The sequence below is a fragment of the Plectropomus leopardus genome, chromosome 18 (assembly GCF_026936395.1).
Source record: "Plectropomus leopardus strain MGB_pleo_1.0 chromosome 18, ASM2693639v1, whole genome shotgun sequence".
NCBI lineage: Eukaryota > Metazoa > Chordata > Actinopteri > Perciformes > Serranidae > Plectropomus > Plectropomus leopardus.
In genome coordinates this window covers 1,998,127-2,025,144 of record NC_142193.1, presented here as the reverse complement: position 1 = coordinate 2,025,144, position 27,018 = coordinate 1,998,127, and the positions used below count along the sequence as shown (strand labels likewise).

General features: G+C 39.5%; 1 protein-coding gene across 1 annotated transcript; it reads left to right on the top strand.

Moving 5' to 3' along the window:
* The first annotated feature begins 1,556 nt into the window (after window positions 1–1,556).
* Window positions 1,557–27,018, top strand: ppl (periplakin). The gene is made up of 22 exons (XM_042504479.2): window positions 1,557–1,847; window positions 9,190–9,289; window positions 10,811–10,965; window positions 11,974–12,094; window positions 12,911–13,033; window positions 13,977–14,018; window positions 15,495–15,656; window positions 15,793–15,900; window positions 17,357–17,452; window positions 17,564–17,686; window positions 17,774–17,920; window positions 18,568–18,719; window positions 18,822–18,928; window positions 20,252–20,409; window positions 20,539–20,717; window positions 21,439–21,577; window positions 22,002–22,195; window positions 22,341–22,491; window positions 22,607–22,690; window positions 22,794–22,910; window positions 23,277–23,369; window positions 23,509–27,018. The coding sequence occupies exons 1-22, from the start codon at window positions 1,798–1,800 to the stop codon at window positions 26,176–26,178; spliced, it is 5,271 nt and encodes a 1,756-aa protein (XP_042360413.2). The 5' UTR covers window positions 1,557–1,797; the 3' UTR covers window positions 26,179–27,018.

The following is a 27,018-nucleotide window of genomic DNA, read 5'->3' as shown; positions in this document are numbered from 1 at the left end:
CTACACCACTGGATGTAGTTTTATTCAAATGCTCATCATAGGTCAAAATAACAGCACAGTCAGTACGTTTTCAAACACAGTTCAGTGGAGCTACGATTATAGCTCCATGAGGGCACTTAACTGGACTACTGTCCTTGTCCCAGTACACTAGTGCTGGGGGACAATCAATCTGTCGAAGAAAATATGTCAAACTCTGCCACCATAGGTGGAGATATGCCCTCTTTCAACTAGTTGCTGTTGGGCCTTCCTCTGGTTGACTTATTACATCACAAACCAAACAAGTTAGAAAGAAGCAAACAGGCTGCATGTCGAACAGTGAAAACATGGATAACTTTTTGGCGCTGTACATTTTAATACTCCACTAATTTTTGTTGATACCTTTGTCTTGTTTTATTTTCTCTTCCCTTCTTCTTTGTTTTTCCTGGCTTTCCTCTACAAATTTATGCTGTTAGACTTCGAGAAATTGGACTTCCAGGTCGAAGTCCAGCACAGGGACTATGGAGCATGTGCATGGGCCAGTTCAGGTCCAGCTGAGGCAATACATGGAAGAGTAAATTGACCCCCAACTGCATTATCTAGATGTGTTAGTCCAACTTTGTGAAATAGTCCGATTTCAGTCGGGCTAACATGTTTCCATGTATTTTAAAAGTCCAGTTTTAGTTGGACTAACGCAACAATTCAACTTTTTGTCACCTCATGTAAACGTACTGAGTGTTAGGTGTTAGGTCATAGTGCACATTAGCCAGGACATCTAGTCTATGATGTTAATTTTAGTTTGATCCCCCTTTCTTTCTAGTTTAGTTAGGCAATAGTTTACCTTGAAATCTTATGGAGAGATGTAGTGCCCCCCCCCCTCACACACACACACACACACACACACACGCAGACAACATTCATATAGTTAGGAGGACATTGTCGAGTCTGACTGGTTCAGCCAGTGTAGTCTGTGTTGACACACCCCCCAGCTACAGAGCAACTCACTCAGGCACACACGCACGCATGCATGCACACGGACACACACACACACATACACACACCCAGGCCACCATATTTAGGACTAGAACGAATTTCATAGTTAAATAACTAAAACTAAATTAAATAATACATGCCATCAGGCCATAGCTTACTATTTTCCCATTATGGAACAGTAAGTCTATCCTATGACACACTGACTGTTCAGTCACACACTTGGTTTTTCTTCAACACACTTGTTGTCACACCCTATTCTACATATTTTTGTATTTGCGTTTTTTTGTTTTTTTTTTGTTTGTTTTTTAGCCATAATAATGTACAATAACCTGTACTTTAATAACATTTAGTGAATAACAGCTTTTCTTTTCAGGACATAGCCTGTTATTTTGTATATAGTTTACATTTCTCAGACGCAGTGGTTATTTTATGACTGTATATTTGCATATAAACCTGTGCGTGTGTGTGTGTGTGTGTGTGTGTGTGTGTGTGTGTGTGTGTTTGGCAGTGAATACCTGGGAGGTCATCAGAGGGGCGGGGCTTGTCTCTGTGGCCCCACCTGTCCTCTGCTGGCTGACAGGTACACAGGCTGGGTGTGAAAACGACAAGTGAATGTTCCAACAGAGAAGTGCAGTATCGCTGCTACAGTCGGTGTGTGTGGAAGTGGAGGCTCTGACATTGAGAAAGCTGTGTGCACACACTGTGACACACGACACAAACGCACCGGGAGCAGAGGAACGAGCGGAGGACTCGCGCACACAGCTGAGCTTCACCTGTCCCGCGGGGATTGTTTAGTCTTTGGAAGCCGCTGACAGGTGACCTGTCAACATGTTGAAGAAAAAGTCCCGATCCACCCCGATAACGGAACCAAAATCTACGTAAGTGTTTCACTTCAACACAGTGTTGCTGTTTTGAGAGCTACGGAGCAGTTTGTTGTGTTTATTGCATGTAAATCTACCAAATGTCATAGAAAAATCGTCCCATTTAAAGTGACCTTGCTGTGCCGTGAAGTCACCAAAGTACCTTCCTACCTACTAACTTCACCGTATCCTTCCGTCTGTCTTCATTGTGAAAGTAACATTATGAGTATGTCTTTTATTACTCTACCAAAAATACTCCCTGCTGGCTAAATAATAGTTTGAAAAGTACTCAAAGGCTGAAATAAGTATGGTTTAAATGTAAAAAAAAAAAAAAAAAAAGGAATAACAGGTGGATTACATGCTGGCCGAATTAAACAGCACGTGTTCATTCACAAAACACGTCAAGTTTTGGTATAAATCATGGTTTAGATCTCAGTTGTCAGTTGTCAGTTGTACTTGGTATATATTTTTAACGTAGTATGGTGCATATACTGTACATGCAACAAGAGAACGGGGCGTTCCCCCGTCGTGAACTAACTTGCTTCATACAGACTGTTAAAAGGTTGACTGCCAAGTAAAACTGTACTCTCTGGATAGATTTACTCCCCTCAGTGAATAATCGGGATGTAATATGGATAAAATGAACTGGTGTCCTCGAGATAAAAATGCGAGATTGTAGATTAGGTTGCATAATTTGTGCTTTACCTCTCAAGTAAGGGTGTGGTTGATAGGCTGTGCAGTAAAGTTGTAGTAACTGGTTTGATAAGTCTTCAGCTGTCCTCCTTAGAAAGACAATGTTTGAGGAATGGCTTGCAGCCTCTCCCACCATATAGCTGCACCAAGCCCATTCCCTATCACATGGTGTTTTTTCAGCTGGGTTTGTGAGGTAAAGGTAAAATCGATATGGTTTTCCACCGTGAAAATGATGTATTGTATATATCAAGGTTGAGGGTGGTTTATTATATCATTATCTGTGGGCGTCAGACTTTCAACTAGCTACCTAGAATGAGGAATGCCTTTAAAGACAGTAGAGTATAATGCTCCCTGTCACTCAGCAGGTGTGTGTGTGTGGGGGGGGGGGGGTTCAGGGGCCTCAAAAATAACAACCTCTGGTGTCAGGTACCAAAAGATCTACTAATCTCTTTTTCGAATAGTAATTCTCTAGTGTAAGGTGTGTAGGTGTGTTCCACCCCCTACACAGCCGCCACCAAGAGGACAGGAATGTTGTATCGTCTGCCAAAGGACTCCCAGTCTTTGAACTGTGCTATGCACTGGTATCTCATTCATTTCAATCGTTTAGATAAAGAAGTCAAACCACTGATTTAATTTTTTGTAGCTGTTATTGGTTCCTACTCATCAGGTAATGAGACAATCAGGATGCCATGGTAAAGATAAGACTTCATTTTAATCACCACTGATAACCTCTTCATTCTCCTCAAGCTGTTCTTCTTATTTTGTTTTCAGTTGGTGCGCGTTTAAAAAGAAAAAAGAAAGAAAGCTTTGTTCTCTGATATGTAGCAAGCTGTCAGTGTGAGCCAGGCTAATGACGGCTTCAAGTCGAAGCACAAGATCCAAAGATGGTTAGATCACCAGAGTCTCTAAGATGGGGATTAGTGCCTACCTTTGCATCTAAACAATAATAAGGTGAAATGCTAGTTTAGGCTTGTTTCAAAGTTTCTTGTCATTGAAAGATGGGTAAGAGGAAGTATAACAGAGAGCAGTAAGGAGGCATTGTATGTTTTGGTATATATTACCCTTACTTTTATGGACAAGGATGGCACTTGGTCAGGGGCCCAGTCAGTCAGAGGGGCTCACACACAAAACAAACCCCAAAAGATGTAAACCAACCTCAAAGACACGTAAAATGACATAAAAGAGCAGCAAAACAGCCACAAAGACACACAAAACAAGCACAAACATACATAAACCAACCTTAAAGACATGTAAAATGACATCGAAGAGACACAAAACAGCCACAAGCAGATGCAAAACAACCTCAAACACACATAAATATACTGAAAGGTAAAACAACCATAAGCAGACGGAAAACAACATCGAAGAAATGTAAAATGACCCCAGAAAGGAAAGAAAAACAATGATAAAGAAACACAACCACAAAAGTCATAAAACAATCTCAAAGATCCATAAAATAACCTTGCAGAGCATCAAAACAACAACAGAGACACAATAAACAGTCACAAACAGACATAAAAAAAACTCAGACAAGTAAAATGACACCAAAGAGATGCAAAATAACCACAACTAGGTGCAAAAGAACCCAGAGACACAAAAAATTACCTGAAAAAAGATGCTAAACAGCCACAAAGAGACACAAAACAACCACAAAAGTGGTAGCGTAGAGAAGCAAAACAACCACAAACAGACTTAAAACAACCTCAAAGACACAGTAAATGACATCAAAGACACAAAACAACAACAAACAGACATTTAACAATGTCAAAGGGACATAAAGTGACCACTGAAGGGTAAAATGACCACAAAGGGACCCAAAATGACCACGAAGAAATGCAAAATGACTATAAAGACACATGAAACAATGCAAGGACAAAGTGTCCATCCATGTATGTAGACTTGTAGCATATGAATGGAGAGCAGGCGGCTGAGACAGAGCAGGACTCGTGTTTTGTTGTGACTCTGCCTGACAGCGGCAGGCCTCCACACCCACTATGACTTAGTGCTCTCTGGTTTTAATTTCACCTTCTCCCCGTGGACACATCTGAGTTGTGTTTCTCAAGCTAACGCTCCGATGCCAGTTCCTTCCCAGAACCAATATAACCACACTCCAAACATTGGTTCAGAGCCAGTGAGCCTCCCTGGAACTACTGACAACATGTTTGGAGCACAGAATACAAAATAGAGCCGGTAGAATTTATGCAGCATTGTTTTCAGATGTTTAAACTATGATTAAAAAGTGATATCCTGGGAAACAAGAAAACAGTTCCTAGTTATGTAATAAATGTATAAAAGACAAAGGCAGGGTTAGTTTCCATCTGGTTTGAATCTTAGAACAGAGATTTGAAAACATGAATTTTCCTACACACAAACCAGAGCTTTTAATCATTTAAACACGTGAGGGAATAACTGTGTTTATGCATTCAACAATTAACTGATGGTCTTTTGTCTTCATGCACTGACTCATGTAGAAGCAATCCAAATCCGTGTTATTTAGGAAAAGAGAACTGTACATGTTTGCGATTATGAGGCGGTGTTCTAATGAGACAGAAAACCCCCTTAGGGGTGGTTTTCATTTGGATGGGTCTTGGCACACAAACTGCGAGCTGCTTCTGCACAACTCGACACCGTATACCAGTTCAAACTTGTTCTGATATTATTTAATTCCAAAACCAGCAGAGGCTGTGACGTGTATTTTTAATGTCAGCGTGTGTGCATTCAGGAGGCGTTATGTAACTTGTGTACAAACTGTGAGTGGGTGTGGATGTGCGTGAGGAGATGGATGGTGGGTTTGAATTGACAGACATGAACACATTTTCCTCTGTGCCAGACAAACAAACACAGACGTGTGTATCATGTCAATACATCAGCCAGGAGAAAAAAAAAAAATGCAGATTTCTTGAAGAATTTATTTAAATAAATAAAAAGTTATGCATGAAAGTTATAGATAGTTATTGATTTACCCTTTAAACCTGAGCAAATTGACATTAAATCTTTCAAAAACATGGGAAGGAGGCAATGAGCAGTGAAAGGAGCAGTGACCCAAAAATTAGCAAGAAATCACACCGTTTAGCTCAAGGTTCAAATATTTAAATGCTTATTAAAGGTGTCTGAAAGAAGCACAAGAAAAGAACTTCCAAATAGACTCCACAAATAAAGTCTGAAAACCACATGTTGCTGATTCTCATATCTCAACACATAATGTTTGTTAAAACATTGACACAGGTGTGCTGAGCAGACCATTTGACAGTCACAAAATGAACGTATTAGTGCTCCCTGGTGGACAAACAGAGAAATGGACACTGTTTCTAAATGCCCTTGAGCATATCTTTGGTATTTCTGACTTGCAACTTCTTGTTACTCTGTAGTGGACATAAATGCCGCCGGTGAAATCAGCTGGGCTTTAGTGCCAAACTGCTCTTAAAGTTGCCAGTGAGAGGAAGACACAAAGACAGTGGTGACAGTGATGGAACAGACAGATGGTTCCAGTGCTCTGTGTGAGCACTATGAGTCCACGCTTCCTGCATGCTGTCTAACACACAGTACAGTGCGTGCTGATTGTCACAGTGAGACAAAAACCTGCTGGTCTAGTTTCCTTTACTTTAAGAAATTATGTCATGTGTGTTATAAACACGGCTGCAGTGGTGAAGTAAGTCTCCAGATCCTTTGCTTTAGTAAAAGTGCTAAAACCACTAAACACTAGAATACCAATAGTTCCACATGGAAAATATTACTTAAATAAAAGTATTTAAGTATAATCAGGAACATGTACTTAAAGTATTAAAAGTAAAAGTAACCCATATCAGAAAAAAAACCCAAACCTAAAAATAATTCAAACTTAATCAGAAAAAAGCTTAAATGTTATCAAAATTATATGCCAATTAATTTTCTGTCGTTTGGCTAATTGGTTCATCAACTCTTAGTGTCAGCCTTACTTATATAATCTGATGTGTAGCTTAGTTTATAACAAAACATCATATTTTATAATTTTTTTAAAGTGAAGTAAAAAGTACAATATTTCACTCTGAAATGTAAAGGAAATAAAGTGGTATGAAAGAATAGACTCAAGTGAATTACAAGTGCCTTAAATTCATACTTAAAGAAAGAAAGAAAGAAACATAAAAAAATGGACTTTTTTAAAAAAAAAAAAAATAAATAGTTTGTGAGACATGGATGAAGAGGGCAAAGGCAGGGGGCCACAGTGCCTCCTTATTCATAGGGCCCAGAATTAGTAGTTGCACCCCTGCCTATGTGAAATGTAGCCTATAATGTATATTTTTATTTTGATTGTTATTTTGATATTGTTATTTTGATTTTCGTCCAGTGAATCAGATCCAACTCTGGCACTGGTGTGTGTTGTGAGTCATGTTGTTGGTATGAGGATCCCAAAGGAAATAAATGTTGAATAGAGACAGTCCGATTATTTCACACTAAGTCATACAGAGCTGTAGAGCTAGCGCAGAGCTGTGTGGGTGTGTGCTTGTTTATTATGGATGTACAGCACATATCACAGTGTATTTCACACCCAGGGTGCCTTAAGTCATTTTTACCAAATCCAAACCATGTACTGTGTGTGGTTTTTTTTAAATGGCTCTCATTATGTAGACACTTTCAGATCAGTAAAGGCATTTTAGCACACCAGCAGCAAAGTCTAAGAGTTGTAATGTACAGTATGTTAATTTGGTTTGTCCATCCAACATCTTTCAAACTAATGTTCAGACCTGAAATTAGCAGTGAATATTAGGGATTAAGTTTTTTTCCTCAATCCCCATCAGTGTCCTTTAACATCAGGTATCTGCTTATACTGAGTCTAATCTGTTACTCATATTTACATAAATGTAGATTAAATATGTAGCTGACTCACTGCAGTAACAGCTGTCACCTTCTTCATCTGACACACCGGATCTTCCACAAGTTACTTGATCCGAATACTAAAAAGGTTCTGGTTCAAAGATATTAGGTGTATAAGCTTAAAATACTGATTTGATATAATACGTTTGAGTGAATGCAAACACTAAAATTTATGTGATGCGAATAACTATAATAATAATAATAATAATAATAATAATAATAATAATAATAATAATAATAATAATAATAATAACTTTATTTATAAAGCGCTTTCAGTCAAAGTGCTGTACAGCTAATAAAATCAATCAATAAAACATAAAACTAAAACTATAAAAACATTAACACAGTAAGAACAAATCAGGACATATAGCAAATAAAAAAGTGGGTCTTCAGCTTCGTTTTGAAAACATCCAGAGAGCATGCCTGTCTTATGTCCAGAGGAAGACTGTTCCAAAGTGTTGGTGCTCGGAAAGAAAAGGCTCGCTCACCAACAGTCTTTTTCCTGACTTTCGGCACCATCAGCAGGCTAGATCCTTGAGAGCGGAGAGCACGAGACGGTGCATACAGTCTGACCAGATCAGTTAAATAAGAAGGTGCTGCTCCATTTAAAATTTTATAAGTCAATAAAAGCACCTTAAAGTCAGCACGAACCTGACATGGAAGCCAGTGAAGAGAGGCCAATACCGGGGTCATGTGTTCATATTTCCCAGCACCCGTCAGAACCCGAGCCGCAGCATTTTGCACCATCTGCAGGACGCGGGAACTTTTTTTGGGTAATCCTGACAGAAGAGCATTGCAATAGTCCAAACGAGATGTGATAAAAGCATGGATGAGGACTTCAGCATCTTTGTCACTCAGGATTGGCCTGATCTTAGCAATCCTTCGAAGATGAAAAAATGATATTCTAGTCACCTCCTTGATGTGCTTATCAAAAGCAAGGGTCTGGTCAAATATGACACCAAGGTTTTTTATCTTGTCTCTGCCAAGAACAACACAGTCATCAAGAGACAAAGAAACATTACCGAATAGATTTTGTAACTTTTGGGGTCCAATGACCATCATTTCCAACTAGAAAGAGCGTAGCTCACTCTGTTCTGCTGGAGTGGTGGAGCATCTTCCCTTACAGAAGATCTTAAGCAGAGTACAGACACGGGGTTATAGAGGGCATGTTGTCTTGACAACAGACAAGTTTAATTTGTTCTAAGCGGTGAAAGCAAAAGTCAATGCAGGCAAAACATGAGGAGCTGACAAGAAGCGCTGTTGAAAAACAAAACAAAACCATGGTCAAGTCTGATAAAGAAGGATGAGATTTTGATAGCTTTATTCTAGCCAACAGGCTTAGGCAGTATGTAATATTCCATACCTTCCTAAAGCTTTGTATATGGTATTTGACTGTATGAGTGTGGGGTGCCTGTTCCACCAGTAGAGACCAGACACTGAGCTCTGATGGTGCCTGCTGTGCTTTACATACAATGAGTTTAATAGAAAGAAAGGTGCATGACAGTACTGAAAAACATACCTTCAGAATTTCTAAATACCCTGGTAATGGACTGTACTTGTATAGAGGTTACTGTACATGGTGCATCCTGCTACTCATTAACCATTCATACGCACTCCCACTCAGATGGTGCATGAATTTAATAAAAACCTCAGACATTTTGATATTCCATTGACATTATAAAAAAAAGCAATTGATGTTCTGACACATTGCGGCATTAAAAGTTACAGTCTTGATATTTCTGATTATGAAAATAAAGTTTTGAAACAGTGGATATAGCATACAGCATCCCCATTCACCTCTCTGTTTGTCTTGTAGGGCTCCGGCCACAGAACTGGGCGCTCTGATCGACAAGCTGCAGAAGAATGCTGATAAAGTGGAGAAGAACTGCTATGACGTCGAGCAGAACCTCAACAAGGTACAGTCTGATGGCCGTGTTTCCCAAAGGCCTCTGAGATCTTTTAATACTACCAATGCATACATACTATACAAACATCTGACTCTGTAGAGGTTCTTTTAGTACAACCAAGTGCTGAACAAGACTATTGTAAGCAATCATTACCTTTTATGAACGGAAAATCCACTGAAATAGTGTCAGCTAACATTAAAGCTAGGCCTTAACTGCAAATCCTGCATATTATTAAAGGTAAAATAATGATTTTAAGTGCACTTCATTGCATCATTTAATATTTTCTGCTCTGAATCTGAAAAAAAGTTAGTGTTTTTAGAGAGGATGCTAACATTATATTAGATTATATCTAAACTACAGCAAATAAATACTTATATAGGGATACACACAAATACAGTGTACAGTGACTAGCCAGCCCCACCCACCATAAAAGACTGCACCTAACCATCAGGTAGTGTGTGTGGCCAGCGGAGTAATATCTAAGGGAGAGGTGTGTGTCTGAATTTCAGCAAAATCTTTGTTGACATTTCCAAAGAATGTGGTTAAAGTCCAGTGTGTTCATTCGCTCCTTCTCTTCCTTCTCCTGCTGGATAGTTACAGTCTAAGAGCTCCATATTATTGCCACAAAGCCAGACCCACTCCCACCAGGCCAAATTCCAATCAGATTTAGAGGATTTGTCTTCAGTTTGTTTCACTGACTATAAAAAAAAACAAAACACAATTCAAATGGCTCTCACGTACCTGCACAAACACTGGACCTCATGCAGCAACGTTCTCTTATATTTCTCTTATATTTTCTCTTAACTTTCTTGAAATAGAAAATATAAGAGAAGTTGACTCCAGATGCACGAAACGCTCTCAACCAACCCAATCTGCGCTGACCAGGTGTGCTCAGTGATGAATCCCACATGAGGCACAATGTTACCCCTCATCATAAATTATAAGGGTTGACCAACATTGGTTTTTCAGGGCCAATACCGTTACCAATTATTAGTAGTTAACCAATAACCAATATTGCAACCAATATGCATTTACAATAAAAATGAAAATATTTCTGTTGAATTTTAGAATTTGGAATATAACAAACTCTCAAATATGAAAACCAAACTGAAATGTTCAACAACATAAACAGCAAGTTCCCAGCAACTTTTTTTTAATATAAAGTCAAGTGAAAATTTAAATTAAAAAATGAATAAATAAAAATAGTTCCCTGAGATTTCACAAAGTAAAAGTTCCCCTTATGCTGACACTTTCTTTGCACCTTTTAATTGATTTATTTTATTGGCTATCATCAAAATAAAATGCTGATACAAATAATCTGCAAAATGCCAAATATTGTCCCCAATAATCAGCCAGGCCGATAATCGGTCGTAACCTAATAAAAATCACCTCTCTTAAGTAACTGAAAAGAAGGGAAGAACTCGACCACTTGCTTCATTTTGCGTGTATTCTGCTGCTGTTTGTGTTTAAATAGTGAGCAAATGTGTTTGTCTGACTGCACGTGACTGATGTTCTTACATTGCTTCGCAGGATGTGAGTAAGATCAATGAGGGGAAGCAGCCACTGTATCAGGATGACACCAACAAGAGACTTCTCAACTCTCTGGAGATGCTCAACAGCCTGGACGAGGACGCTGTTGAGGCCAAGCGCCTCCAGCATCCGCAGACTGCGATGATAGAAAAAGAGTAAGTAGTGCTCAGCTCCTGGGCTTTTTCCAATTCTTCTATGTCACATTATGAAATGATTTAAACTACAATATCCACAAGAGGCATGTATGGCAGTGTCAGTAAGATGCACATAACTCACAGTAGACACTGTCTGATGAACTCCCAGATATATAACTGAGTGGCAGAGAGAAGCAGGATGTTATTTTGAGCAAGATTATTCAATATGAGACACGCCCTAATTGACCTGTTTCCCGCTATATGCAAATTCATAACTTCCTCCATGTTTATCTGTTCTCTTGATTCATTTGGTATAATGTACATTTTCACAACAATATTTCCATCATTGCATCACCAGTGTCACCACTCTGTTAGTATTATCATATACTTGTTATTTTTAATTGCTTCCAATTTGCCATTTTTCTGATTGTTTTTTAGCTGCCATCAAGAGCTCCTGGTTCTTTCATCAGAGTACAAGTTTAGCTAGAAATATTATAAATATTTGTACTTACAGAGGCTGTGTTGTTTAAAAAAATGTTTTGCTTTATGGTTCTAGTTGTTCTCTTTTTGTATTGGTGCCCTCTTTCTCTTCTGATTAAGTTACAGACTGTTTAAATGTGATTAATTGATTGTGTGTAATTGCTTTAGTTACCTATTCAGGAAGACTGTCATCAAGAAGCTTCTTTGTACTTACATGTGAATAAGATTATCCAGAAACCCCCTTTAATGCAGACACAGCAGAGGGTTTGAAAGGAGTAGAGCAGACTGAATTACTGTATTGTCAATTATCCTGCCAACAACGATTTATTACTGATTTAAAAAAAAAAATCTTTCAGGTGTAATTCTGTGGCTGGTGCAGATTTGTTTTGTTCACTGTGCAGTGGAGATAGTATTCTACTCTATTCTTCTTTTTTGTTCTGATTTTCTGCAGGATAAGTAAAAATACAGTGTGATTCAGACTGCTTTCATCCTTTCATCAACAGTTGTCATACTAAATTTAATGAATTCAATTAATGCATGTGTGTTCAGCATGAAGCAGCTGCGTGAGAAAGTGATGAAGCTGAAGGAGGACCACGACCGAATCTACCACCTGACCCGCACAGAGGGGAAGCCCAGCATCAACTGGGGCACCATGATGGATGAGAAACTGGTAGGAAGCACTTACACAGGCTGCCTCTGTGGACCTGATGTGAACCTCTCTGAAATTTCCATGAATTAATGAAGCTGGCTTATATCGACCGTAGGGTTGGGCAATGTGGAGAAAATATTTTTGACAAAGATACCTCGATATTGATATTGCAATGATAATGTAGGGTCAGTGCTTTCACAAAATATTTATACAATGATATTTGTGATAAATATTCATCAGTAAGGTGGATATAATGACTAAGTGGCCAAGGGCAGCAATGTCACCACTGAATGGGACCAAATCCTACACACCGCTCCTTTAATGTAAAAGATTTTTGCTAACTTGATGCACACACTCTCTTATACATCCACAAACTTGTACAATAGTCAAGAAGAGCTTAAGTCCAAAGTAAGGGTTAGGGGTAAGAACCAGATCCAGTCCAAAGTCAATGCCACTACTTATCAGCAATTCGTGAAATCAGATGTCAAAGTGATGTCAAATATGTATTTTGGAAAGAAAGTGCTGACTAAATTATAAGATAACAAAGTTGCTTCTTCTGTATGTGTAACTGTCCCTTGGTTTTCTTACCAGGATTCTTTCAAAGTTTAAAAAGCATGTAACACTTTGAAACAAGTGCAATGCTTTAATGAAATATTTTGTTTAGCTCATTGATTTGTTTTCAAACAATTTATTTTATAATACTCTCTAAGTATACTCTGTGGCTTTCAAGAATATTATAGACACAGTTTATTTCAGTAGTATTCAGACAAAGTTTAGTCACAACTGTTAACATGTGGTGCAGTGGACTCAAGTGTGTTGTTATGTGTCCCTGCCCAGGACAACCTAAAAAACAAGGGCTTTGGCCAGGACCTACCATCTGTGGAGAGCGAGGTGGAGGAACACAACATCTTCCAGAGCGAGGTGGAGGCTCTGGCTCCTTTGCTCTGCAGTGGAGACAAGGTACAAGCAGGAAACCTGCAGGATTTCTTTCAATCATTCATAGTGACCAAAACTCGACTGGGTTTCATGAGCTGTAATAATTATGTAACTATGTTAGTTAATTCAAAATATTGGTTGAACTGGACATTATGAAACAAACACTGAACCACTGAAACTATTGCTAGTTTTTTTTTTTCATTGTTTATATTGAAAATTGCACAGTTGCTTAAGATGACTAAAAGCTTGCAGTATTTTAATTAAAGGATTACTTACTCCCAAACACTTTTATATAAATTACTCACCCCATGTAACATTAAATTCTTGAAAGAAAAAAAACTGTTTTCTTGCATACATTCACAGTGAACAAAGAATCCAAAACTTGAGAAAATTTATAAAGAATTGAATTTGTAGGCGACTGCGTTTTACAACAGCAAAACAATATCAAAACACCCGTCAACAAACTTTTATACATGTGCAGTGTAATCTAAGTCTCAAACAGACTGCTCCAACCAACAGGTAACTGCACTATGGGTGAATCTTGTTTATGCTCTCTTCAAAGCCAGACCCTTGACAAAACACACAGGAGTTACTGATCGAACACCGACTTGATCAGTATTTTGTTTCTGTTATTGTGTGACTTCAGTGTTTTGAAGGTTTAGTTTGGATTGGGTTGCCTTTGACTTCAATTAATCAAGAACTTTCACAGTTTTTGGATTATTTGTTTACCATGCAGGCGTGCAAGAAAAAATTAGTTTTCTTCACAAAAACAATGTAACACAGAATGAGAAGAAAATTAGCAAAAGGTCATTTGGGAAGGGAGAAGTATTCCTTTAACATTTAACAGAACTTTTAAAAGTATTGTGCAATATGTAGAAGTTCTCTGTTTGTAAATTACTCACATGACCCTTATCTTGTTCATCTTGTAAACTTGTTCTCACTGTTCCTGTTTCCTCTGTTTCTTCAGGAATACGTCAATAGCCTCCAGGAAAAGCACAAAAAGCTACTGGTAAATAACACCCACACACACATTCACTCTCTGAGCCCATGGGTGTGTGCTTTGTTTCCTCCTTGTGTGTCATTCTGATCAGCATAAGCTTTGACTGTAAGCTGCTCTTATTCGTCGAGCTGATCACAGTCTCATCAGCACCCTGGTTTTATCTGCAAAAAACAAAAAAGCAAAAAACACTTACCTGCAAGTTTACTGTATCATACTGAGTACACACCTAATGTGTCTTTACTTGCCAGCGAGTTTTTACATTCAAATAAAACCTTCATTACATCTGTTCAAAACACTAAAACCTGTTTGTTTTCCCTATTTTTCCTCCTTATCAAATCCCATGTGCAGAGCAAAAGCAACCATGAATGTGTTGTACCAACAAGTATGAATATGTGTATATGTGTATGAATCATTTCCACGAATGCATACATTCGATCTCACATGTACCATCCTGCTCTGACAAATGTTCACAGGAGCACCAAATGTAGATCAATGCGCAGCCGAAAATAGTCCCCAACAAATGTACTACTTTCTCCTATTTGTGTAGTGTTTACTAAATACTACAGTGACCAGCTATTTGACCAAACTACATATTTGTGTGCTGTTTTTAAAGATTTACTTCCTCAGAAGGAGCCAGTGGGCTTTCAGCTGAGTATTTTACTGGATTTGTTTAAAATAAGAATAACATAGTTTGCTAGTCTGTAGCTGCTGCCAGTTTTTCAAAATAAAATGCAATAATTCAAGATTTTTGTGCATATAATCTTTTGTGCATATAACATGTTATCCACTTTTATGTTGTTAACACTGCTGTAGCAGAACATATGCCACCTTAGAATAATTAAAAAGATGATATAATAACATAAAAAGTCTACACTTAAGACCTGTATTAAATTTGTAATATCACCTAAATGCATTAAAACCTGTGCAAATGGGTTTACTATCCTTCAAAAACATTTAAACACAATTAAGCCAAAAAAAGAGAAAAATAAAAAACAAAAACAATCAAGAAAATTACCCAAAAAGTGCTGAAAATTGAAAAAAATGCACGTGTACATTTTTTTCCTGTAAACTTTAAATATATAATAGTAACAATTAAAAATATATAATTTTTCTGAACCCCCTTCTTGTCCTCAGGTCATTTTCTGGACACCTTTTAATAATTTCCTATAATTTCTGGGACATTTCTTATCAAGTTGCTCATGCTTGTTTTCTCCATTTTTCCAAAAGAAATCAAACCAGTTTGTTTGCTCAGGTTTCACAGCACAAGCAAATGATGTAAATCCAGGTTTAAAGGGTTCAATTTATTAAATTAACTTAAATTAAATTAGATTCCATAAAACTTCAGCAGATTAGGACCTCCTTTTATTATTTAAATATCTAAGGTTTACTTTAAATTAATTTTGTAAGTTTAGTGCTATAGATTTCAAGTATTCTAAATCATCATGTTTGAAAATGTTGCTCTAAGCTTTTGCTTCCTTTGGTTAGGCCAGTTCAAGCGCTCGTCAGCGCAACCTGGTGAGCCTGCGGGACTACATGCAGCACTGCACCAATGAGCTGTACTGGATGGACCAGCAGGCCGAGGAGAGGGTCAACTACGACTGGAGTGATACTAACCTGGAGTACAAAACTCGCCAGAAGCAGTATGAGGTAGCTAAGGGATGGACACACACCACACATCAAAATAAGCTGCATATATAAAATGAGCATCAGTGCAAGGATGGGCACTAACAAATAAAAAAATATGGCCCCCAGTTTTTTCACCACATCTGTCTTGCCCCAACAGAACTTTATTGGTAAATGTCTGGAGTCCAAGGAGGCCACCATCACCAAGCTGAATGACGACGGAGAGAAGCTGATTGCTGCTGAGCATCCAGGGAAAAATGTTATTGAGGTACAGACTCATCCTTTAACTCAGTTCATAAGAGTTGCTAGATTTAACTCTCTTACCTTGATACTTGGGCTTCTGGAACAATATTGACCGTGTTGGAGTTCCCCAAGGATTCATTCAAGTGCCTCTTCTTTTCTCCATATACATGATTTCTTTTTTGACTAATCTATCATAGAGACACATTTTTTTATTTCACTGCTCAGCTGGTGGCCAAGTGACCACCTTTTGTCAGTGATTGGCTGGTATGCCATCTCAAACAAATCCCAGTCTAAAGTTGTGATTCGTCACTCATTGCCATGTTTGACTCTGATCAGTTTTAAGAGGCAAATTAATTTGGTGGTTAGATTCAGTTTCCTTCAGCTGTGGACAATATTTAAGGCCTTCCACTTATGTCATGATCTGGAAAAAAGGTAATCCACACTCTTTTATCTAAAAAGAAAACAAACAAACAAAAAAACATTAATTTGATTGGCCAATAATCAATGACTGTTTTTTTTTAAAGACCACCAAACTTGATAAAGTTTTTTAATTAAGCTGTTGAAGCATGTCCCCAAAATGTTTCTGCAATTTACCAATAGGGGGTGACAATGTTGCCAGAGAAGAGCCTGGCCCATCTGAGATTTGGATGGAGATGAATGAGCGTCTGTCTGATCATCATAAAATCTGTCAGTTATCTTAAATGCAGGTGTTGTGAACTGCCAAAAGTCTTTATACTTTGCAGCTTTTAACTTCTAATACCTGGAACAAAGTGCGGGAATTAGCAGCGTGTGAATGTTGTGGAACCTTTTTTTTTTTTTTTTTGCCAGCGCCTGCATTAACAGGTTAGAGCAGCCACACTGCCTGTGTTAGCAGTGCTGCTCAGGCGTGTTTTTTCCTGCGTGCTGTGCACGGTTGTCAGCAGAAATAGCCAGTCAAATTGTGTTTTGATAATTATATTTACTGCAGTTTCAATGTCTTTATCTGTCACAGAGATGAGGAAATACAAACATATCTGTTTTATTCAAGCTTTCCTGTTTTTGTTTCAAAATAAAAGTCTTCTGACAGGGTTTCTGTTGACAGAATCCCTTACGCTGTTGACTCAAGGAATTTAATCATGAAACATTTGTAAGACTTGTTGACAATACAGGAGGTGCACGATTTCATAAATGAGTGGAACATGTGCTTATAAATGTGGAAATACAGTACTGATAGCAGCAGGCAGCTCTGCAGCAGCATTGCAGCAACAAAGCTGCCAGTGTGAACAACGCGTGTGTGATAGGTGAAGCAGTTCGGCGAGGCTGCCGTCACGCACTGCTCACACATGCAGTGCGTGAGTGAGTGTTCCAGGTGCAACCGCCTATGCTGGCTTGAATCCCAGAATTGTCCCTTGTGGGTACATTTTAAAATGTGCTTTGAATAGAAAATGACATTACTTTATTTTTACTAATGAATTGCTCACACTCACATTGTTGTTTGACAGGCTCATATGGAGGCAGTCCATGCTGACTGGAAGGAGTACCTGAACCTGCTCATCTGTGAGGAAAACCACCTCAAACACATGGCTGAGTACCACAAGGTTAGACACAATGGAAAGATGAGCATTCCACAGAAATGTACATATTTCAAACACACTTGTACAGATTTAAACAGGTAAAGCTCATCAGTGTCTGCATATCTGTGTCTCTAGTACCACAAGGAAGCCCGTGACACTCAGGACCTGCTGAAGCGGCTGGATACAGAGCTCAGCCAGAAGTACAACCCAGAGTTCAAAGATGTGTATCAGATGGAGAGTCTCATCGAGGAGTTGGATGTGAGTATTTCTCTGCATCTGGCAGTGCCACTGACTCCTTCTACAACACTGGAAAATATGCTACCCTGTGTGTGTGTGTGTGTGTAGGACCAAGCCAAGGCCATGGACCACTTTGATGAACGGGTCAAGGCTCTTCAGAAGCGCAGCCTGCAGGTTTCTCCTCTGCCCTACCGCCGAGAAACCCCCTCGAAGCTGATGCCTGTTGAGGCTCTGTGCGAGTTTGACACAGATGATGTAAGTAGTGTGTTGCTGAAAGCTAATACTAATCATTTTGGAGGATAGCTGCAACTACATAGCATTTCATTTTAAATGTGAGAAACCAAAAACCTTTAAGTAGGGCTACCTTTAAGGGATCCACCGAAAACACCCAGTACCAGTCAAACCTGCATCCTTGATCCTTTGAGATTTCACTAGATCAGCAAGTGAAGTGTGTATATATATATATTGAACACTTTGTTATATCTGACACCCTGTGTTAGAGTATTTCATTTAAAATGAACTTATTTGTAATTGAGGTTTTGAATTACAACATTTATATTTAAAAGACTTCTAGATCTGCTTTTCCATTTCCTTATGTAATGTTCTACCAAATCATTTGTAGCCAAAAAGAAATTAAAACCAAGTCAGAGTCCTGAAAAGAGCAGCAAGAGCTCTGACTGGCCAGACTCCTGATAACGCATCATAGCTATCTAGAGCCCACAACAAAATGAGCAAAAGTGCTATTTAAAAAATTCAAGTTTGGGTATTATCTGGATATTCATATTACAATTAATTTATTTGTTAACTAAGTTTTGATGTAAGCTGTGTGTTTTTGTGCCGTGAATGTGATTGTTTTAGATGGGTCAGGTTGATGACAGGTTGTAATTTTTGGATGTGTACAGGGGCAGATTGTGCGTGGGGAGAGGTACACTCTGATCCGGAACAATGGTACCAAATGGGACGTGAAGGATGCATCTGGGCGTCAAATCACTGCCCCGGCGGTCTGCTTCGTGTTCCCCCCCACCGACCCTGAGGCAGTGGCCATCTCTGACAAGTGAGTGTAAACACGTACCAAAACAACTTTCACTGCATTACAATCTCTATAATATTTTATTCCAGTGCAGATAATACAGTTTTTGATATTGTGTACTTGTAGCCTGGCCAGCCAACAAAAAGCCCTCAAGCAGAAGACTGCAAACAGCAAAGCAGCTCTGCAGAAACGCTTCAGCGAGCTGAAGAAGGAGAGCGGGACTGCGGGCACAGGTACAGGACACATCCACTCCTGCTGCGTGGCAGCTTTTAGGAAACTCATCACGTCTTCACATTCAAGCAACTTAGGTTATCTATTGTAAAAAATGAGGTGGTGGTTTGCTAGAGGACTGTCTTTGTCATATGCAACTCAACAAAAAACATAGGTGCTCTTAATTAAAAAAGGTCACCACGTGGAAGGAAAAAACAAACTTCAAGCACTTCTGTGTTGAGCGGGGATAAATGCAGTTAAATTATATTGAAAAGCATTTATTCAAAACATAGCTATTTTCATAAAAACACTGACTGGTTTCAACACTGTGGTCTTCTTTTGGGTGCAAAAGGGGAAACAGTAACCAAGCAAACAATTTCTAAACTTGGCTGTTAACCAATCCTGTATCTGCATTCATACATTACTTGTGTACATGGATCTGCAAAAACAACTAAAAACACTGTAGTATGAATGCGAGGCCAGAAGTTGACGGTGTAACTTTGTAATGACACACCATAGAAGAAGACCACGCACCTGCGCAAAGTGCACCATGATGTCACTGTTTTCCCAGGATCCGCGCATTGCCAGTTTACACAACAACACAAAGGGTGGCGTTTTCAAAAGATGTGAAAGAAAGGCCAAACCACAACAAAAGTTTAATGTTTCATGCAAGAACAGTTGACAAGTAAATGGCCCCAAAGAGGTCGTGTTGAACATGACACACCTCCAAAAGTGGTCAGAGAATGATTCTGTACAGAAAAACAACAAAGTTACACAAAAAAAGCCATTTTATTAAAGCAACGTTGCACAGACATTTGATCCCACAACTCTCCGGTTCTCAAGCCAAGTCTCTTTGCCAAGGACTGATAAGTAGTATTGATGGTTGATTCACAGAATGTATGGTCTTGAAAAGTCATGGAAATGTATTGTTAAAACCATGCGTATGAGCTATGTATTTTACCTGCTAAGTTAACTGCTGAGATCTGGAAACACTGTGACATCAGTAAAAACAGGTCTGATAGGATAAGAAACACAAGCTGTCAGATGATCAGAAAGGTTGGAAACAAAGCAGATTATTCCAATTTATTTGGAAGAAAAAACGCTGGAATTCTCTGGGATTCTTATTGGCACTGCAGGTGTGATCACTTTCAGTTTTACCACAGGTTTCTTGGTGGGCCAGAGTGGGCTGCAGGGATGTCATTGTGTCCCCAGATCTTACTTTGTTAAGTACAATGTGTGGTGTCAGAAAAACATTTCACCCCAGAGCTGTCACTTTGTACTGCTGACGAAAATGGTCGAAGCCAAATAATGAAGCTCATCATGCTGTGTGTGATGTGTGACCTCAGACAAGCAGGAGCAGCAGTGTCGCCAGCTGATGGCTGGTCTGGACAAGGTCACCAGTGACCTGGGCAAACAGGAGAAAGCCATTTATGCTGGTGTGCGCCCGCCACTGGAGGAGAACAGGCCAATGCAGGACAGCGCTGACCGCCTGCAGGATATGAGGGTAATGACCCCCACTGCATTCTGTTGTTGGTTCCAAATGCTATTTCATAAACTGGCTACATCTCTCAATTTAGCTTGATAAGCTTGGAGAGAGTATTTACATCTCACCAAGTGTGATATTTCCCTCCAGGACATCGCTGCTGCTGTCAGTAAGATTGAACCAGAGAAGTCTGCCAAAGTGCAGGAAGCAAGAAACTTCTTGGTCTCCAATCCAAACAGTGCCAGCTCTTCTCAGCTTCACAGCAAGGTGGATGAAGCCGAAAAGAAGTACAACAAGATCGAGCAGCTTCTTCAGTGCTCTCAGGAGAAGTATGGGACTTTATCTTTTTGTAGTAGTAATGATGAGAGCAGTATTCCTCCAGTTGTTTATTTCTGAATTGCTTTTAAGGGTGCAATATGTAATTTTCTGCTTCAAGGGGTCTCTCAATCAAAACAGTAACAAAAGACAGAGCAATGCCATCAGCATAGTCAGTCACTAGTTATCTGCAGAGGTCTGTGTCAAATCATTTTTTAAGCCTGGGGAGGGACTTATGTTTTTTTGTTGTTGTTTTTTTGCTTATGGGAGGGCATGTGACTTCAAAGGTTTTGTTTTTATTTTACCGCAAATTTGTATTGATTTTTTTTTCATTAATCATTTTTACTGATTTGTGAAAAAAAAGTGGGTGTTTTTTTTCGTAAAAAATGTTGGCCTTTTTTTCATTTTTGGCACATCAGGGGCTGGAGCCATTTGTTCAGCTTGTTTCTGTGATAGCTTAAAGGAATACTTGGTGACATGTCATTTCTTAAAATGACAGATTTCTCTGGTTTGAACAATGTTGGAAATGTCTGAAAAAAATGTAAGGATACAACGTAACAATATATAACATTGGTCTTCTCAATTTTATACATTTTAATGTGGAAAAGTTACATGTTATATTTTTATATCTGATTTAAAAGGGTTCAATGGGTTCAGTTTGTAATTAAAAATTACATTTTAGTTGAATTGCATGCTTTTCTACTCACCTAATATCTGCACTTGCCTTTGTTTTAGACTGAAGAATTCAAACCAGCTGGAGACTTCCCTTCAAAATGGAAAGACTCTTCTGGCCAGCCATGAGAACAAGCTGGCCAGGGAGGAGGTTGCTCCTGCTGACCTGTCCTCACTTGAGAAGGCACAGCGGGAACTTGCAGTAAGATGGCTATTTTATTCTCAGCCACATGCTTTAATCATATCTCACTCAGACTGAAAGTTACACCACAGAGTTTTCAATCCCAAGTAGTGCTACTGATTACTACTGTAGTCCCCATTTTGTTTGTATTCTGTGCACGCACACGAGGAAAACCATGAACAAGCAGGACCCAATACACAGTGCTGCACATGATTTTATGGTGTTACATTGATCTGTGGGCAGCAAGAGGCCAAGAAATATAAGCAATGTGCCAACAAAAGGAAAGGAAGGAAGAATATTCAAAGAATCAGATCTACAAATTAGTAAATGTACAAGAAAATTCTTGAAAATAAGAGGAGAAAAAAAGTATTTTTTTTAATTATCCAATTATTCTAGCTACACATTACTGTGTAAAATGAAACAGTATGCTTTGCTTCTCTGGTAGGATACTGCATCAGAACTGAGGTCCAAGAGGTCACTTATTGCTGAGACTGAGCAGAATCTGCGTTTGGCCCAAAACAGCTGTGACGACATGGCGACCAAATTCCATGAGCACTGTCCTGACATTGAGAGGCAAAAGGCAGATGTCCAGAAGCTCAACAAGCGTTATAACAACCTCACCAAGCAGACTGATGCCAGGTGAGAGGCCTGGTGAAAAGGAGGGGAAGTTCATGAAGATCTGTGTATCAATAATTACTGGAAGAAACACTGAATACCACATCACAAAAACACACAACGTAATGCATGAGATCTGTATAATGAGCTCTTCTGCTTTGTGTTGCAGAGCCCAATGCTTGCAAAGAGCCAAGATGTCGCTTGTAAATTACAACAACGGTTATGACAATCTGAACAAGTGGTTGGCTCGTGTCCCAAACTACGAGCCCAATGAAACTGATGACGCAAGACAAATTGAGACCAAGCTGAAGAATCAAAAGGTGAGAGTGATGAGCAACAGGGTGATTCACAATATGCATACTGACTGCTGTACAGAGATACTCTCCCAGTGGCATCATAGAAAAATACATATAACAACTTCTTTGTTTTCTACAGAACTTGCTCTCTGACATTGCCAGAAAGGAGTCCGACTTGAACAATGTGTCCAAAAATGCTCAGCTTTACCAAGCAGCCGTCAAAGTAGGATTTTCTACATTGATTTAATCACCATGTTACTACATTTATTTTGTAGAAATACAATAAGATAAAGGTTGACCATTGGTTTACCAATTCTTCTTTGTAGGACTACGAGAATGAATGTGAGAGGTTTAGAGCCATCCTTGAACTTGATGATGGACTTGTACCTCAGACATACAAGAGGAACAGAATTGAATCACCTTCACTGAGAGTCAGAGCAGAGGTGAGGCACCATAGTCACACTGAATATCAGTATATCTTCTTTAGGTGAATGCAGTGAAATGAGTAAGCAGATAGATAGATAGATAGATAGATAAATAGATACTTACTTTACATTTTGTATTGCACTTCCATAATTTCAAGGGGGTAAAAGTATTCTGTTTCACAAGTTCTTTTAATTTTTCAAGCTCTCCTTTAATCTGCTTTGCTTTGCTTTTTTTTTTTTAGACAGTTTTCCCCACTTCACAATTCCAAAAACTACTTAACTGAGACAAAATTAAATGTTTAAAGGGTCATGAGCCAAAAAGGTTGTGAACCACTGAGGTAACTGAAGGATTTACTGTATGTTATGTTATGTCAATGTTTACAGGAATCTGCTATTGAGGCCAAGTTTACTGAGGTGAATGCTGTGAACTCGGCAAGGCTTCAGAATCTGGAATACGCCCAAAATCTTCTCAACCAGGTGAAATATTTTGTAATAATAATGATAATAATAATAATAATAATAATAATAATAATAATAATAATAATAATAATAATAATAATAATTTGAATAATAATAAGAAGAAGAATCTAACAACTATAATAACCACCCCCCATAGCAACCTGACATCCCTATGATCAAGTCTACAATGGTCCAGTCAGTAAATGCTAGCCAAGGAGAAGAGCCTTGGAGAGTCAGAAAGCAGCTGCAAGATGAGATCCACAGGAGGGAACAGCTAGAGAGAGAAATTGAGACTATTCAAACTGAAATCTATGTCCTTGAAGGACAGAGGCCCCAGGACACAATTGTCAAAAAAGAGAAAATCAAAAAGGTTGCTGACCCCCAGCTGGATGAGGAAATCCATAAGGTCCAGCAGAAACTCTCAGAGGAGCGCCGCACTACCAGTGTCCTGGAGAATGACCTTGAGATACTGAGGTTGAGACTGCGTGGCCTTGAGACAGAATCCAGAGAAGGGGCACAGGAATATGTGGTCAAGGAGGTCCTGCGTATACAAAAAGATCCTGTTCAAGAGGAGGAGATGCGCAGGCTTAGGGATGAACTGGATGAGCTAAGAAGGCAGAAGATAATGAAAGACAATGAGCTGATTCAGATACAAAAGCAGGTAACACTCCTGGCTGAGGAGAAGGGCAGGGAGCAGGAAGTGATCACTGAAGAGGAGGTGATCAAAGTCCAGAATGATCCCCAACTTGAAATGCAGTACCGTTTGCTCTTGAACAGGAAGCAGAAGGAGATGGATGGCAGGAAACAGCTGGAGGATGAACTGCAATTTCTTAAGGAGAAGCTTGTAAGGATGGAGAAGGAGAAAGCAATGGCTGAAGAGAAGATTTCCATCAAAGAGGTGCTGAAAGTAGAGAAAGATCTCGAATTTGAAAGAGAGGTAGACACCCTCAGAAGGCAGTATGAAGAAGAGAAGACCAAACGGAGAACATCACAGCGAGAAAAGATTGACCTCCAGAGGAAAATTACCAGTACAGAGGAGGAAAAGTCCAAAGTTGTTATTCAGGAGAAGATGCGGGAGATTGTCCGCCCTGACCCCAAGGCCGAGAACGAGGTGGCCAATCTCCGTCTTGAACTTGTAGAGCAACAGAGGCGCTGTAAAGATGCAGAGCTCCAGCTTAGATCTCTACAGGATGAGCACACCATGCTGAAGAACAGAGGACCTCAAGTGGAGGTCAAGGAGATCATCAAAGAAGTCATCAAATATAAGACAGATCCACAGACTGAAAGAGAACTGGAGAGACTCCGCAATGATATTGTAGATAAAACCCACCAGACTGAGAAATCTGAGATGGAAATCCGCCAACTTCGTGAGGAAATTAGAAGATGGCAAGACACCAAACCCCAAGTGCAAACTAAAGAGGTGGTTAATGAAGTGCTGCAGTACAGGGAAGACCCAAAGACTAAAGAGGAAATTGAGACTCTCAAAAGGAAACTGGCTGATGAACAGAAGAAACGCCTGGACCTTGAGAGAGAACGGTCAGCCCAAGAAGAGAAGATCAGACTGAGAAAAGTGGAACTGTCTCAGGTCCTCGAGAAGATTGTTCAGCAAGAAGTGGTCAAGATGGAGGAAGATCCAATCCTCAGATCAGAGTGTGACACCTTTTCACAAAACATCAGCAATGAGCAGAAACAAAAGGAGAGCCTGAAAGCAGAGCTCTACCAACTGCAGAGACAAATGGCTGACCTGGATCTACAACTGGAAGAACTGGAGCGTGAACGCAGGATAAGGCGTGAAGCAGAAGTGGAAATCCAAAGGCTTCGGCTCAGACTTACTGAGCTAGAGCTCCGCGACAAGGAGAACCGTGAGAAAGTCACTGTCAAACATAAGGTAGTCCTGCAGCAGGATCCCCAACAGGAGAAGGAACACTCCATTATCAGACTTCAGCTTGAAGAAGAAAAGCACAAACGCACTCTGCTCGAGAAAGAGTTGAATGCCCTCATCCAGCAGCAGATCACCCTTGAGAAGATGGATGTGAAGGAAAGAGTTGTCCGCACTGAAAAAGTCCAAGTTGAAAGAGACCCAGAGGCCGAGATTGAGATTGAGAACCTAAGGAGGACTCTGGAAGAGGAGAAAAGGAGAAGGAGAGAACTTGACCAGGACTTGGCCACCCTTACTTCTAGGCTCTCTGAGATGGAGTTCTCAAACACCAAATCTTATAAAGAACTGGACTACATCCGTGATGAAAGTGGCCGCCTGCAACAAGAAAACCAAAGGCTGCTGAATGAGATCCGCAAGCTTAAGTCTGAGATTGAGATCACCAGCACTGAGACTCGGCTTATAACAGAGTCAGCACCAAGGGAGGATGGAAGGAACCTTGAGCTGAGGCTTGATTCACTACAGAAGGAACTAGCAGAGCTTAGAGCCATCACCCTCCAGAAGGATGAGGAGATCGAGAAGCTTCAAAAGAATCTGGTGGCAGTTAGACAGAAGAAGGAACAGAGGGAGAGCCATCTCAAAAGGTCTATTGTGATCATCGACCCGGACACAGGCAAAGAGATGCGACCAGAGGAGGCCTACAAACTAGGGCTGATTGATTGGAAGATGTTCGTCAACCTGCAGAGTCAAGAGTGCGACTGGGAGGAGATCACAGTCAAGGGCCCCAGGGGAGAATCCTCAGTTCTTCATGACAGAAAATCAGGGAAAAAGTTCTCCATCGATGAAGCATTGCGTCTTGGCCACATCACAAATCGCCAGCTTCAGCAGTACATAAACAAAGAAATTTCCATCCAAGAGTTTGGTGTACTGGTGTCAGGCAAGAACAAGTAAATGCACACCTGCTAAAAGAAATTGCATTTTCTTTTTGTTTTTACATGATTTTCTCTGTTTCATCTCTTATTTAAAGATGCTGTGTACAATATTCAGACCATCAATATAGCAGCAAACAACTATCTGCTATGTAAAGATATAGTGGAGTCATGACATCCTGAGCAGAGAATGAAGTCAACTTTCCTTGTGTGTGTTATATGAGCATCTCTGTTCTTTGTTTTGGTAGCGGGTCCAGCCGTGCATACACTTAAGTGCATTTGAGTCCCTGTGTGTGTATTGCATTGGCTAGCTAATTGATTTACTCTTCATTGTGCTCATATGGCGGTTAACACTGATAACGCCATTCTGACCCAAGGTGGTGGAACGTCGTTGTTGTCACAGAAGCATAACGCCCACCTTCCAGCTCTGAATGTGTTACGCGGCTCATTTAACAATCTTCTTGTTTTATTGTACTTCTATTCTGACTTTAAAACTGTGGTGACTTGGCATTACTTTATGCATGATTTCTAAATGCACTATGTATTTATTTGCTTATGCATATACAATTTTGTGGTACTGACATTAATATATATGGATTGATATTACTATTACTACAGCCAACTGCATAACATTTTGTGTGATAGAAAGAGTTTGCTCAGCTAAGCGATACTCTCATACACTCTGGGTTCTAGGCAAGATAACATATTTTTGCATATTATTATTTGATACTGCCATTGACATTAAGATGGGTACTAAATGTTTCCTTTATTTTTGGGGTATCCCCAGGTTTACCTGGGTGCCCCAGGTTTAACTGATGTGTCCTCTGTAAGCTTCAATAAAAGTCAAATCAGACTGGAAAAA